Here is a 15,547-nt window from a genome sequence, read left to right on the forward strand (position 1 = left end):
ATTCAGTCCATAACACTTTCCAGTGTCTGTTAACAACCCTAGATTAGTCTTGCCTCACTGGTCAGAACCTGGTGGAGAAGGAAGGAGTGGAGGTTTCGGGGTGTGTGGGAGAAAGGCATCTATCCTCGAGGTGATTTTGTGCACTTCGCTTCCTGCAGCACTTACTGTGAGTCAGCCTGCCACACACTTGCACAAAGGGAAATCACCTCATTTTCACTTAAGCTCCTAGTTACAGATGAATCGGGACAGATTTTAATTGCTTTATGACTTCCCCACCAATAGAAATTGACATGATACACTCTATTAAATTATCTGCAACACGATCATTTTAATAAAATGTTTTATGGTCTTTTAATGTTACTATTTATTGTCCATAAACTGGCCAATATAACCATGTGCCTCTCTTCTAATGAAGCACACACATGGAATATAGTTTTCTGCTTATTGAAACCACTAGGTGTTTAGCTTTTGCAGGTGTTGAGCATACTGACAAACTGAAGTTGGTTTTCATTTTTTAAGAGAAGAAGTGTGCCTTGCCATGGGATTAAATTCCATGTTAGGATTTACTATCCTCAGAAAGAAGACAAAGAATAAGATTGTAGGACAGAGGCAAAAATCATGTGGAACCTGGGTTTCTCAGTCCATTTTGTGAGCTATAACAGAATAACACAGACGAGGTGGCTTATAAACAACACGTCTCCCAGTCCTGGAGGCTGGAAGTCCAAGATCAAGAAGGGCAGATCTGGTGTCTGGTGAGGCCCTGTTCCCTGGTTCATAGTTCATAGATGGCTGTTTTATGTGTCCTCACATGGTACAAGGGGTGGTTAAGGAGTGTGTGTGTGTGTGTGTGTGTGTGTGTGTGTGTGTGTGTGTGTGTTTATTTATAAGGGCACTAATCCCAACCTGAGGGCTCCACCCTCATGACCTGAGACCTCCCTAAGGCTCCGCCTCTGAATACCACATTGGGGGTCAGGATTTCAACATAGGGATCTGGGAGCAGGGATGCAAACATTCGTTACACTGGGCTTCTTGTTACATTTGTCTTTGGTTTGGTGGGAGAAAGATGGCATCTGGTGACTGAGGGCTCAGCTTTCTGGGTGAAGTGGTGAGCATTTGGGATGACTTGGGGTCTGCACATCACTTCCCTTAGCTCTGGTAGTTTGGATCTAACCCTGGCCGTTTGGGTTTTCATTGTTCCCAACATTGAGTAATTTTTTTTACCACTCTTCTTTTACCCTCTTATCTCTCCCCACCCCCTTTAAAGATCAGGGCATCAACACGGTTGACTTTTCTCTCTCTTTTCCCCACCCTTTATGCCTGCAGACCTTGCCTTTGGTCTTGTCTTTGGAAATCGCCATCCTTTCTTGTGACTGGGTTCTCCTTTTACTACCTTGCTAAGGCGGGACTCCCTATCAACTTTCTTCCAGATCCCTGGAAAAGTGAATTTGTGGTCTCCTCGGGAGGTGCAGGCTCTTGCTTGTTGCTCACCTCCGTGCCCTGTTGAATGGCTGCAGTTGGTGTCCTCTGGGCTTTGTCCTCTGGAGACCGCAGAATTGCCATCCCCTACACTGAGATTTTGATGCCAGGCCCCTGAGCTGAACCACTGGGGCACTCCAAGCAATCCTTCCAGCTATCATGGGACTATTTATGGGGTTTCTGTGAACTCCACTCTCTTTCTCCTTTGTGGGGCCCCGTGATAAGCCATTTCTCACACAGTACCCCCTTCTCACCTGTGTATCTCTGCAGAGGTATCATTGGGGCCCCACTGTGTTCACCCAAATATGCTAGGTACTCCTAAGGAGAGTCACATTATATTGTTGTTCTGATATAGAAATGCCAAATTGGGGGGGGGGGGTGGGAATTCCCAGAGGTAGAAGACTATAAATGAAATGCTAGAAAGGATTCTAGGTAATATACACAATGGAACCTACTTAGTCATTAATACAATTTTTCTGTGCCTTTGTGTAACTGACAGTGAATGATGTGGGCAGAGCATTGATGACTTGGCTAGCTGTGGCAGCATCCTTTGCCTACCATAATTAGGGTAGTCTGAAAAGACTAAATAAACTGCTAAAACACAGGGGCTTCAAGCTCAAGGTGAGTTCAGAAGCGGTGAGAATCATAATATATGGCACCATGCTCTAAAGCAGACATGCAAGAAATTAAAAATATAGCCCCAAAGGTTTAATGTTGCCTTTTAACTGTACTTAGATTCATATTCACATCCTAACTGTCTGTCTGAGGTAGCCGGGGTTGATATAGGGAAGATATAAACATATCTACTTCAAGTGAGTGCTTCTGCAAATCTTGTTTTGATAAGGTCTTAAATCTGTTGAGATCAGATCATAAAATTCCCCTGCAGTTTCAGCAATCGGTGAACAACAAACAGTGCTCAACCAATTTTTTCTTTTAATTTTGCATTCAGACAGTGTAACCTCCATTTGTAAATCGCTCTCCCCCTACTGCCTGGGGAAAACTGTGGACGACATGTGGTGCATTTACATCATTTCAAGTGTAAATATTAAACTTGGTTGGTAAATTTTAATTTACCTTTTAATAATTTTCTGACTTACATGGACTATTTTTAGCATATGAGAGCTTAGAGACTTAGTGAAAAATATGCTGTAATAACTGAAAATGCCAGGCAAGAGTCATTTCTAGTTTAGCCATTTATCAGATAATAAGTTCTTCATCACTGGATATTACTTCCCAGGTAATATACGGAATTTGGGGCAGTGGATGACTGAAGATGTGGCTAATGTGATTTATACCATTAAATTACTTACAGAATGCCAACAGAATGCATACAAATGTTTCCTGAAGAAGAGCCCTGTTAAGTTTATTCTTCATTTCTGAAAGCAGAATCCCAAGTTGCTGTTCAACTTCAGAAAATCCCTTTAGCAGGTGGCCTTTTATGGTGGACAGGGTGTGAATACTTGTGGTTGCTGAGCGTACTGGCTTATTATGAAATCCTGGGAAGATTAAATTCAAGAAAGAACCACCCAGCAGAACATTTTAGTCCTTTAACTCTTATGTGGTTTGCTGTTGATACAGAAATCTATCCTTTGAAGATGGCCTCTGAATGGAAATATGCTCTGGAAAAATCCCTTATTGATGCTGCAAAGTTTCCTCTTCCAATGGAAGTATTTAAGGTAAGATGGGAATTCATTGCAATTTATCTACTCTTGTTCAAGAATAAACAGGGGGGTGGGGAGATTTCCTGTATCATATCATTTCCCACTGTTTAAAAAGCTACCTTCTTGGCCAGTTTCCATTTTAAATGTTTTGCTATGTTTTGTAATCTTCACAAAGACTCATATTACAAGATAGGATTTGACATTTTTTTTAGGTTTACTGTTTTTCTCCAAAATGTATCTCATTTTCACTTCTTACAAAAGAAACAAAGAAAATACAGCAAGTCTTTTTTTGGCATTTATTTAGTGAAAATAATAGAAACTGATGCTTGTCTTGATGGTTCAATTTCCTCGATGGCTCAGGAAACAGTGTGTGAGTACCTATTGGATGTTAGGCCCACTTCTAGGAGCCACAGAATATGAAAGGAAGATACCCCAACAGAAATGCATAGTCAGGTTCTCAACACTTTTAAAATCATGCCTAAAACTTATATGAAGTAGAATATTAAGTTCTGGGCTGGAATGATCTACTCAGGTCAGCGGAAGCCATAAAACAACTTCTTCTTATTCGGAACCTGAACATGTGGGAAAGCTGTATCCCCCGTTCTTCCCTCGAGCACTCAGTGTGGTTGCAGAAGACTGTCAGTTCTGAGGGAACATTTCTATAGTGCCGTAGAAGTTTCATCTGGAAAAGGAAATTAAAGTGGTGTGGAGGTACCACATGCAGTAAGAGTTTAAGGCTGGGCCATTGACATCCTGAATGTTACGTATACTGAAGTCTTCACCCAGTATTTTAACCTGTCACGGCAAATCCTCAGCCTTCTTGCTCAGCACTTTTCATGTTTGTATCATTGGACTTATAAAAACCTCTTTTAAAATTAGCCATAGAATTGTGTTCTGAAGTTTAATTGAATGATGACCTTTACAGTATTTTGAGCCTACTATACTGGAGGAGCAGTATAAAGATAATATGTTGTTAGCAATAGCGATCCCTGACAATGAACATTATCTTGGGCTCCTTTTTTTTTTTTTGCTAATTGACCAAATACCTCTTATTTCTCTCTCTCCTCCCTTCTTATCTGCGTTCCTCCCTCCCTCTCTCTTCTGATAATATCCTCCCCTGCAGAAAATAATAATAATAATAATAATAATAATAATAATAATAATAAAGAAAAATAGCATTTTACTCACTTGTAACCTGTCTGGCACCACTGCCTCTTCTAAATCCAGCTGACCCTCAGGACTCCCGTGACCTCCACAGCTCACATTCACTTCCTTTACAGCGGCCTTAGGGATATTTTAAATGTACAGATCTGGTCCTGTCCATCCTGGATAAATAAATTTTATTTTGTAACATACTGTACACATGTGAGGAGTTTAAAGAGTAATAGAAGAAAAATACAAATACCCACCCTCCAGTGTAGGCACCAGAGGTGGCACAAGCATAGAAGCCTCCATTGCCCCTCCCTCACCCCTCACCCCTCTCTGCTGCCTCTGCTAGGTCACAGGCACCCTACCTTTGTGTTAATCATTTCCTCGCTTCTCTTGTAGTGTTACCACTTGTGTATGTTCTAAGTGTGGTATTACTTACTTTTGACAACATAGGAAGCAAGCATAATCTTAATCGTTTCAGGGAAGATGGCTGGACTGTGTCTGGGTCATCAGCTGGCTTTCCCTTTCCTCAGTTTACAGGAGAACTGAGTAGGTAACATCATGAGTTGATCTTAAGAAAAGTAGGTATCCTAGTCTGGGCACCTGCCAGAGGTGTAGCATGAACTCCAGGTGGTGGATGGGAATGTGGACAGGAATCAGTGGGTTTATATTTTCTGCTTCTGTCTTACCCCAGCTCAAGAACAAGCCCGAGCCCAGCATTGCTGTGCAGGGAATGGATCATTCTCCTCTGCTCCAGGAAGCTGGGCCTAGAGCAGGGACCGGGAACCTGTTTAGTATGTGGTCAGAATGAGCCAGCTGTTAACAGACTGGGTCTGGCATTCCGTCCTCAGATTACACAGTCGATAAAACGTGACAAGCCATTAGTGCTGTCGGCCCACAAGATTTCTTCTCACTTAAAGTGAGAGAAAACATCTTTGTTCTACCCTCCTGCTTCACTGATGGTTGTTTGGGAACAGAATTCTCAGTTGGAGTTTGGAGGCATTCCTCCCATTTTTTTTCTCTCCTTCTCTGGGAACTTATATTCTTTTTTCTCCACTGTTCTGTGATTTCACCATGGCATGCTTTGGTGGGCATCTATTTACCTCCATAACACTGGTTAGTTCTGCCATTTGCAACTCATGCCTTTAATTTTGGGATATTTCTTTTAAAACAATGTCTTCCACCTCTTTTTGCTCTTTTACTTTCTTGATCTGTGACTCTGTGGATATGGTACTTCTAAACTGGCTTTAATCTCTTTTTCCTCAGATCTATTTTTTATTTCTTTGTCTGTTTGCTCCACTGTCAGAAGTTTTCTCAACTTATTTGTGCTGGTATGTTTCACGAGCACATGTTTGTTTGGGTTTTTTCTCTGAATGCTCTGCTATAGCCCCCTGTTCCCATGACACAGAGGCATGAGGGTATGTTGTTGGAATGATTGGATAAGGTTTTTTTCTCCCCGAATGATGTGCTTCCTCCACCTTGCTTTGGATTTCTGTTGTTCTTGATAGAGGCTTTCCTTAGTCACCTGGGAATCCTTGACTGTCTGCTCTTGGGTAAGAGCAGGGATTAGAGAGCTGTGGGCAGGGCTGGTCACTGAAGGTCACCTTGGAGGGCTGCTTCTTTGTTTGGTGGTTTTTCTTCTTTAGCTGGTTTCCCAGGGGGAGTTTTCAACTTCCTGCCTGGGGTTCAAGGTCCAGCTGCCAGCGTCCTGAGTGGTGAGAAGAGGGCCCGGGGTTTCTCCACGGAGTGCATAGTGCCCAACCCACGGGCCAGCGACCTTCTGTTTCATCTCCTCAGAGGAGACGGGTGGGGTGGGCTGGGGAGGCGGAGGGTACCCAGGAGCCACACTGCTTGCCAAAGAGCTCCCAGACTTACTATTTGATTTACTCCCAGCCACTCCCAGTCACAGACATATTTGGTACCACGGCTTCAGAGGACTCTGCACTCCTCACAGGGCCGATTTTCCGTTTTCCCGCTGATGGCCCGGGGTTTGGGTCTGTTGAACACCTCAAGTTAGTTACTTCTTGTTCATTCGCATTTTAGCTTCCATAGCTTTGTCGCTGTTGGGTGGGTTTGTGTCTTTTTTTTTTTTTTTTTTTTAAATCTCTTTACTGTAGTTTTGGTTAGAGTTTAGGAAAAGGTAAAATTAGTGTGGAATTGCAGTTGGCCATCTTAATCTGGCACTCCCATTTAAAATATCTCGTAGTTCGGACTGAGGGTAAAGCTCCCACATCCTCCCAAGGCTCACTGAGACTGGTGTGGCCTCGCCCTGCTGCCCTCCGCAGTCTTCTGTTGTTAGGTTGTTCTGTGCCCTCCTTGGTGGGCGGGGCTGCCCACACACTGGCCTTTTCTCTGTTCTTCAGATGCTCTTTGTACTTGTTTTGTTCTTCCTATTAAATTCCTACTCATCCTGCAACCACGAATATAATTTCTCTAAGAGTTCTTCCCCGGCCCCCAGGTCTCAGTCCCTCTGTCAGGTGAGATTGGCTCCATTGGGTGCCCTCTGCTCTGCCTCATCACCAGGTCACAGTTGTGCGTAACCCTTTGTGTGATATCCATCTCCTCTGCCCAACTTTAAAGCTCTAAGAAGGCAAAGACCATGTCTTTTTTGTTTATTGTTGAATCATTCAACCAAACATAACTGCTTGGCTAGTAGTATTCAACAAATATTTGTCAAGTAAATGAACTAAGTCTTGAATGGCCATAGGTATTTAACTTCTTGAATTAAAAATTTTGAGCTAATGTAGATTAATTGGCTGTACAGACTTATTTAGAACTATGAATACTAAGACTCAAAAGATATAAAAATTAATAATCTTAATATTTTTAATTAAAAATGTACTTATTCATTAAACATTTATTGAGTAGCTACATTCTGTAAAGGACTGTTGACTGGATTCCACAGTTTAATAATTTGTTTACATATTCCAAAATACAATTACTTTTATTCCTTACTTTGATGTCTTTTTATTAGAGTTTAGACTTATTTTGATGGTGTATCTAAGAATTATCATTATAATCAATATTTTGTTCATAATTGATAGTTGCTATAAGAATAGATACTCAATGTATTTTTTATTTTTCACAGAACCTATTATAAGGAGGACATATGGAATAGTCACCTAATAGATAAAAATTGGTTGCATTGAAAATTGTGTTTTTATAGCTTGTTCAGTACTTTCATAAATGTTTTCTCTTACTTTTCATTTGATGCAAAAGAAATGAGTAGTTTTACTTTCTTAACCTTACTTTGTATGGACCAAATATTTACACATTTAATTTTTTAAATAGTTTACTGGTTTTTAGAGCAGAAGGGAAAAGGAGAGAAAGATAGAAACATCAGTGATGAAAGAGAATCACCAATCAGCTGCTTCCTTCATATCCCCTACTAGGAACAGAGCCCAGAAACCTGGGCATGTGTCCTGACCAGGAATCAAACCTTGACCTCCTGGTTCATGGGTGGACACTTAACATGGAGCCACACTGGCCAGGCTTGAAAGAATTTTTAAAACACCCAATACCTGACTATTTAGTCAGGGGCTTTGACTTCTTTCTCCTTAGATTGTCAAATAAAAAAAGGACAACAGCCAACACAGTATCTGTTCGGTGTAAATGAATCAAAACCATACCTATTTTTTTTGTCCAATAAGCCAGAAATATATTTTTTGAAATATGGAAGAATTTAGTAATTACTTTATGTGTGTCATGAGATGTAAAAGGTTGAAAATTGCTGTCCTAGATGCATGTTGTCATAGGAAATTGCCAGTGTTCAGCAGTTCCGAAACATAAGTAAAAGCTAATATAAGCACATTTAATGGATAGAGATGAGCAGTACTTCAAAGCAATTCTTTTTCATTATTTTGACACTTTAGATAATATGGTGTTTGATGGAATGAATCTCATTATATTGCAGTGTTTGTTATCTTGTGGAATGTGCTCACTTCTGCATTGGGATCTGTGTATCTATGTCTGTAAATGCAACATGTCATGAACACAAATAGTAATGGTGTCAAAGCAAACCCATAATTATTAGTATCTCTGCTATTTTTACTCGTGACTTTGAATGGCTTTGGATACCATATTTTATGGGAGATTCTGACTTCTCATATTAGGAAAATGCAGATAATCTCCACAATGTACATTTAGTTGAAAGATAAGTAATTAATGAAGTGGGTACCAAAAAGAATGAAGCAAATAAAAAAATACATTTTATTGAAAAATAATAAATTCAGTTTTTCCCCTGAAAGCCTGCTTCATCATTAAGATACCTAATAAATTGCTAAAACAATTCATATATTAATACTAATTAACTCTAGAAAAAAATAAGTATATAGGGGTGACTACACTGCATGTCAGCATGGTCTCTCCCTGGCTTTTTTACTTACTATGTGACCTTTGCAAGACATCATTTGATTGACTTATGACACACATGTCCCATTATCAGAGTGAAATAATCTAGTGCCAATAAAAGCTTTTTATGTTTGTTTTCATAAAGAACTACTAGGATGGGTTTCTCTCCAAGTTTGTTTCTATCACCAAAAAGTGAAGTGATTATAGGGCTAATTCAGTTTTTTGGCCAGCGACTCCTGTACTGTTCCAGGTTTCTAATTCACTAAGTATTCACTGAGATGCAATGCATGGGTTTTGGAGAATTTAGTTTAAGTTTTAAAATAGGGCCAAGGGAGACTCAACATTAAGAGTCTAACTATAATTAATGTAATATTTCATGAGACAGACATTCCTAAGCCTTCTGTAATTACTGTTACTTTTCATTCTCTGCAGTGCTTGTAAATTGTAATCCACATTTGTGACCTCACTTGTTTGCAAATGTCACATTTAGAAGTTTCACTGACAACTCATATATACATCTAAAAGATCTACAAATATGAAACAGCAGTTCCCAGTTTGCCAGTTAATTTGAATAAAGCATTTCTTCCTTAGAGGATCACAGATATGTGGCCTGAAGAAAACATGCTCTCCAGCTTACTTTATTCATAACCACATGTTGAATTTCAAGGAATGAACATTAATTAAAAAGCCACTAAAATCCATTGTCCATTAAAGAGGTGACATTGTTGAAACTTTTTAAAAAGTAGACTTTATTTTTTAGAGCAATGTTAAGTTCACAGCAAAACTGAGGGGAAGGTGGAGATTTCCCACATACCCCCTGTCCCCACACATACACAGTCTCCCCACTATCAACATCCCCCACTAGAGTTAGAATAGATGTCTCCATTGACACATTTTCACCCAGAGTCCAAGTTTACATTAACTCACTCTTGGTGGTGTTTGTCCTATGGGTTTGGACAACTGTATAATGAATGACATGTATCCACCATCACAGTAGCATATAGTGTAGCTTTGCTCCCTATACATCCTCTCTGCGTCACCTATTCATTTTCTGTCCCTCCTATTGTTTGAACTTTCATTTGTCATTTTTAAAAAGTTTAAAATCTCAGTGTGTTTGAAATTCCAAATAAGCTATTAGAGATTTGCAGTAGAGTGAAGGGAAGTATAAAAACTGAGACTGGAGGCCAGAAACCTGGGCATTCTCCTTGAAGCCTCTTTCTTTCTCTGGCACAAGACTCCAGTTTAGGGATCCCCGGATTTGCCCCAGGTTGGGTAATTCAGCAGGACTCACGGGGTTCAGATGTTGTTACACTCACAGGTACAGTTTATCACAGCAAAAGGACATAAAGCAAAATCAGTAGAGGGGAAAGCCACCAGGGAGGTCTCTGGAAATCGATGCACAAGCTTCCCAGACTCCTCTCCTGGAGTGTCCCACCGTAGACTCTTAATCCTTTCCTTAATTTCCTGTGACAACACATGTTAACTGTTTTCTGCCAGGGAAACTCACTAGAGACTCAGCACCCAGGGTTTCTAGTGGGGGCTGGCCATGTGGGCACCCTCTGCCTAGCATATACCCGCATTCCAGACTCCCAGAGGGAAATTTAGGGGTGCTAGTATAAACCATATTGTTTCTGCACACAGTCACGGCAGAGTGAGCCACTCATATTTAGGAAAAATTTCATAGCACTGTAGGGTACTGTTTGTCAGCCATATTCCCAGATGTCAGCCCAGGGCCAACCCTGCAGTGGGCTCTTCCTGAGGACTTCGGTTGCAGACCTACTTTGTAAATCTTTTGTGCACACCTCATTCAATCCATCTACAAAGCATGTGGGCTCTACCTTCAGCATCTATCCCAGACATCACTCTCTTCTTCCTCCATCACGATGACCCTCGTCCAAGCTGCCCTCGCCCTGTCCCTGTACGGTTGCATTCATTTTAGAACTTTTTCCCCGGCTTCTAATTATTGCTTCCCTACAGTGTGTTCTTCAGAAAGCAGCCAGAGTGATTCTTTTGAAACAAAATTCAGATCATGTCGTTCTTTTCTATGTAACTCTCTGGTGGCATCTCACCCACTCAAGGGTTTGCCATCCAGGGTCCAGCAAGGCCCAGCTCACTGCCTGCCCTCTGAGCCCACCTGCTGCTCCCGGCCTGCATGCTCTGCTTCATCCTGGCTTCCTGTTATCCTCCAACACTCAGGTGCTCTCCTCAGGCCTTGCAGTAATGCTGCCGGCCTGGATAGTGATTCCCCCTGATTCCTCCATGGCTTCTTCCCTCCCTTTCTTCAGGTCTCTTCTTAAAATAACAAATAGGGCTCTCCCACCATCTCCCTATCGTCAGCCCTGCTGTATTTTTCTTAATCACATTTATCCCCTGGTGTGTTTTGTATTAATTACTTTTTTTTTTTTTTTTTTGCATCTGATCTTTCCCTAGCTAGGGTATAAGTCCTAAAAGAGCAGGTGGTTTATTTCTATGAGTGCTTCATCCACAGTGCCTTGCACAGTGCCTGGTATACAGTAAGCATTCAGTAAACATTCTTGAATGGATTAGTGAAGAAATAACTATAGAGATCAACTCAGAAGAATAAAAACTCTGGAGAGGTCATCGGTATAACCTCCATTGTGCATAGTTGGATGACTGTGTATAGACAGCAAAGAGAGAGCTCGATTGTTATAGTGCTGTGAATTCACTAAGACGGTATTTTCATGATCAGGGAAAAATCACCCAGATCAGTTTGTGGCTAAGAAGAGGAAGTAGTTGAGATCACTGAGAATAATATTAGGGATGAATTGAAATAAAAAAAAATACACAACAAACGAACACAAACAAACATCTCAGCCCAGCCAGCATGGCTCAGCAGTTGAATGTTGACCTATGAACCAGGAGGTCACGGTTCCATTTCTGATCAGGGCACATGCCCAGGTTGTAGGCTCCATCCCCACTGTGGATCATGCAGGAGGCAGCCGATCAATGATTCTCTCATCATTGATGTTTCTATTTCTCTCTCCCTCTCCCTTACTCGCTGAAATCAATACAAATATATATAAAACAACAAATAAAAAAACACACCAAAGAACATCTCAGCATCACACATTCTCTGAAATCCCATTGCTCATGAATTTGCAGTGTCAATGTTATATATTACTAGAGGCCCGGTGCACGAAATTCCCTCAGCCCAGCCTGCACCCTCTCCAATCTGGGACCCCTCAAGGGATGTCTGACTGCCCGTTTAGGCCCGACAGGCAGTCGGACATCCCTCTCACAATCCAGGACTGCTGGCTCCCAACTGCTTGCCTGCCTGCCTTCCTGATTGCCCCTAACCGCTTCTGCCTGCCAGCCTGATCACCCTCTAACCACTCCCCTGCCAGCCTGATTGATGCCTAACTGCTCCCCTGATAGCCTGTTTGCCCCTAACTGCCCTCCCCTGCTGGCCTGATCGCCCACAACTGCCCTCCCTTGCAGGCCTGGTCCCTCCCAACTGCCCTCCCCTGCTGGCCATCTTGTGGCGGCCATCTTGTGTCCACATGGGCCCAGCCATCTTTGACCACATGGGGGCAGCCATCTTGTGTGTTGGAGTGATGGTCAATTTGCATATTACTCTTTTATTAGATAGGACCAGAGGCCTGTTGCACGATATTCATATAAGAATAGGCCTTCTTTCCCCTAGCTTCACTCCCAGCCACCCGGGAGCCAGCAAGTCCCTGCTCCCTGGCTGCCCGGGAGCCGGCAAGTCCCTGCTCCCTGGCCGCCAGGGAACCGGCATGTCCCCGCTCTGGGTCCGCCTGGGAGCTGGCAAGTCCCTGCTCCTGCCCCACTCAGAGCCGGCAAGTCCGGGGGAGCCAGCAAGTCCTTGCTTCTGTCCAGAGCACGGCTCCAGTAGTTCCCTCCGCTGCCACCCTTCCCCTCATAGCAGGCATCACGCCCCTCCCGGCCACTCTGCACCTGCATAAGCAAGTTAACATCCATTTTTGTTGGGTTAATTTGCATACTCTGATTGGCTGTGGGCATAGTGGAGTGATGGTTAATTTGCATGTTTCTCTTTTATTAGGTAAGATTTCCTCATATAGGTGCAGTGAGCTTGAGGAATGAGAATGCTTTTGTTCAGCCATCGAGCTGGCACTAAGTGACTGGTTCTTCTTCTGGTCAGTCTGGTTTTCCACTCTATTGCATTGCCTTTCTGGGTTTTTCTGTCTTATTGGAAGCTAAGGAGAGGTGTGTTTTTTGGTTGGATGTGTACATCCCGGATGCTTGCTTTGATTCATTCTGTATTGTCTCTTTGACCAATTCCAAAACAATATCTGTGGCCACCATGGGTGTTAAAAGGGAGCCGAGGTCACGGTAACTGAGTTTTTATACTTCGTTAGGACTCATAGGGTATTACACATGTGTTCTGGATCTAGAACTTGGATTAAACACCCAGCTCTTTGTGTTTAATCCAAGCTCAGTTTCTGTTGTCTCTGGCATATGCAGTTGTTAAACGAATCCAGAATTATGTATACACACCAAATACTAGTTAAAAGGTGCCCTTGAAATCTGTAAATAAAGGGTTTTCAGTAATGGCAAAATAGTAAGTGAAACAGTAAGTTTGGTATGGTCTCAAGCTATAATACTTTATTCCCCATAGCTGAAAGTTCTAATAAACAAAGGGAAGGGGCAGCTGAGAGAAGGCTAATTGACTTAAAAAAAAAAGAAGTGCACTATTATTATTATTATTAACACAAGCAAACAAACTTATTGGAAGAAGGGCATTCCATGCACATATTTCTTCTCTGTTAAGTGTCAGGCAGTGTTGGCAATACTGAAGATTTTGCCTCTTGCTATTTCCTTAGTTCTTTTCCGCTTTGAATTATGTACCTGTCAGTGTGATTGTAGAGTTAACTCTTAGGAGGCAGTCTTTTCTGTATTTTAACATCTGAGACCTCTGTGAAAGGCCAGAGAGAGAATATCAAGTGTGGCAAGGAGAGAAAAGCTTTCCTTTCTTATTCCATCTGGTGCAGCCAAAGGGGTAAGAAAGGATACGAGCTGTTCTGTCAGGATAGATTGTGATGTTGTGGTTTCCATGGTGACTGATTTCTTTTTCTCTTGTTCAGCACCTAAATGCAGCAACAATAAAAAACTCGTAGCTAAGTTTGGCCTTCAGGTAGGATACTTAGATTCTCTCAGATATGTAGGAACGTAACTTAATATTTTGGCCTGACATTCCCTGAACCACCTGGCAGAGTGTCTAATACCAAATAATTTAGCAAAAAATTCTTGTGTGGCACGTGGTTGCTATTTTCTTCCCATCGAGTTAGACTTGAATGGTTCCTTTAAAGAAAGGCTGTCTTAGGGTGTGGGTCATTTTGTTACCAGACGGCTGGCTTGCCCCCTGTGAACCTATTGGTGTTGTTGACCGAACGTCTGAGTTCTCGACCCAGTGGCCAGTACTCACCTCAGCACAGGCTGTGCCAGGCTTGTGCCACATCCCCTCCTTTGCTGTTCTTTCTTTAAAGACTTGGAGAGGTTTGTGAAACAGCCTCTCCGGGGTAGTAAATCACAGAGAAGTTGAGTTTATGCAATGTCCGTCCTGCGCGGCTGAAAGAAAGCCGAGGGAGAGCTTGTGTGTGGTTATGCCTCTCTATTCTGGGTTCTTGAATTGAAGCACATGAATTACGTAACTGAAAAAGCGCCGCGGGGGCCATCTCGTTTTTATAAGTATTGGAGAAAATCTTATAAGAGACATATAAAGAGGTCAGTTTTGGTCAAACAATAAATGTAACTATAAAAATCACAAACCCCACATACACAGAGTTCGCTCTAACAGTCGCTGGATTGCAGGAGCCCGAGCGCTGCCGCCTGCAGTCTGCTAGATAGTGACTTGCTTGTAATTCCAAACACTGAGCATGTAAGAATGTAGTCAACTTTTGGTTATCTACTCCACGAGTTATCATTCCCGAGTGGCTTCTGTTCGCCACTGATTATTCTGGCTCTCGCCAGTTCCTGCAGTTTCAGGGAATGCAAGATAATACTAGCGTGAACTTAATGTAATTGGTGGTGGGATATGGGGAGGGGCCATAAATCTCCTATTTATAAAACAGAAACATTGGAAAGTGATTGTGGTGTCGTGTTTTAAATTTTTTCAGATTTTCCATACTACTGTCTATTAATGAGAATAATTAAAATGGATTATAGTTCATTCTTCTATGGTGCATGGGATCATAAACATAAATTGTATGGAGGCAGTTTTTTTTTCCTCTAGGAACATGCACGGGTCCCTTGTGAGTTAGGTCATACTCTAAGCTCCACGGTACCTTTCAGGAACTGGCAGTTGCAAATTGCAGCATCTCACATAGGGAAACTGATGGAAAGAGAACTTTAAGCCCTTTCCGTCTTCAGAGGTTTAAGATCTAATGGAAAATGAGGACCACATGTGATAGGGGCCCAGCACACCAAGGCTGTGTTACTGAACCCCGATCTTTAGTGCACTCCCTCCTGCCTTGAGAAAGGCACCCTGAGGGGATGCGTGTGTTGTGGATGGAAATGAAAGTGTGGGAGTCCTTCAGTCCTATGTCTTCTTTCTTCATGTGTTCCAACGACCATCCTACTCTCAGTCTCCTTGTCTTGATGTCATAAAAGTCAAGGGTGTGAGTAAACTCTGCCTCCACTTGTCTCCAGCCCCATTTATAACCAAAAGGACCAACATCCATAAACCATAAAAACTCTTACATGACTAGATAATGTTCTGAGTTTAACATTATAAGAGGGATGCATAAGTTTAAAATAGTAGAAGCCTGACTTAAAGCTAGTTAATATTTTAAAAGATATCAATCTTGTAGTTGCTGGTGAGATGTCCAGATCCCAAAAGGATTAAATCCCTCCCCCACCCCTGCCCCGGCCCAGCATCTTGATTTCCCTAAAAGCAAACACATACATAC

General features: G+C 42.1%; 1 protein-coding gene across 2 annotated transcripts in view; it reads left to right on the forward strand.

Annotated features, from left to right (window-relative positions):
* Window positions 1-15,547, forward strand: part of SFMBT2 (Scm like with four mbt domains 2) — a 229,177-nt gene that overhangs the window by 125,825 nt on the left and 87,805 nt on the right. For both annotated transcript variants that reach the window (XM_080685057.1, XM_080685058.1), the window contains exon 7: window positions 3,055-3,152. In XM_080685057.1, coding sequence (XP_080541183.1) covers window positions 3,055-3,152 — 98 coding nt within the window. The remainder of the gene's footprint in view (window positions 1-3,054; window positions 3,153-15,547) is intronic.

This window comes from Plecotus auritus, assembly GCF_963455305.1.
Source record: "Plecotus auritus genome assembly, chromosome: 1".
Classification (NCBI taxonomy): Eukaryota; Metazoa; Chordata; class Mammalia; order Chiroptera; family Vespertilionidae; genus Plecotus; species Plecotus auritus.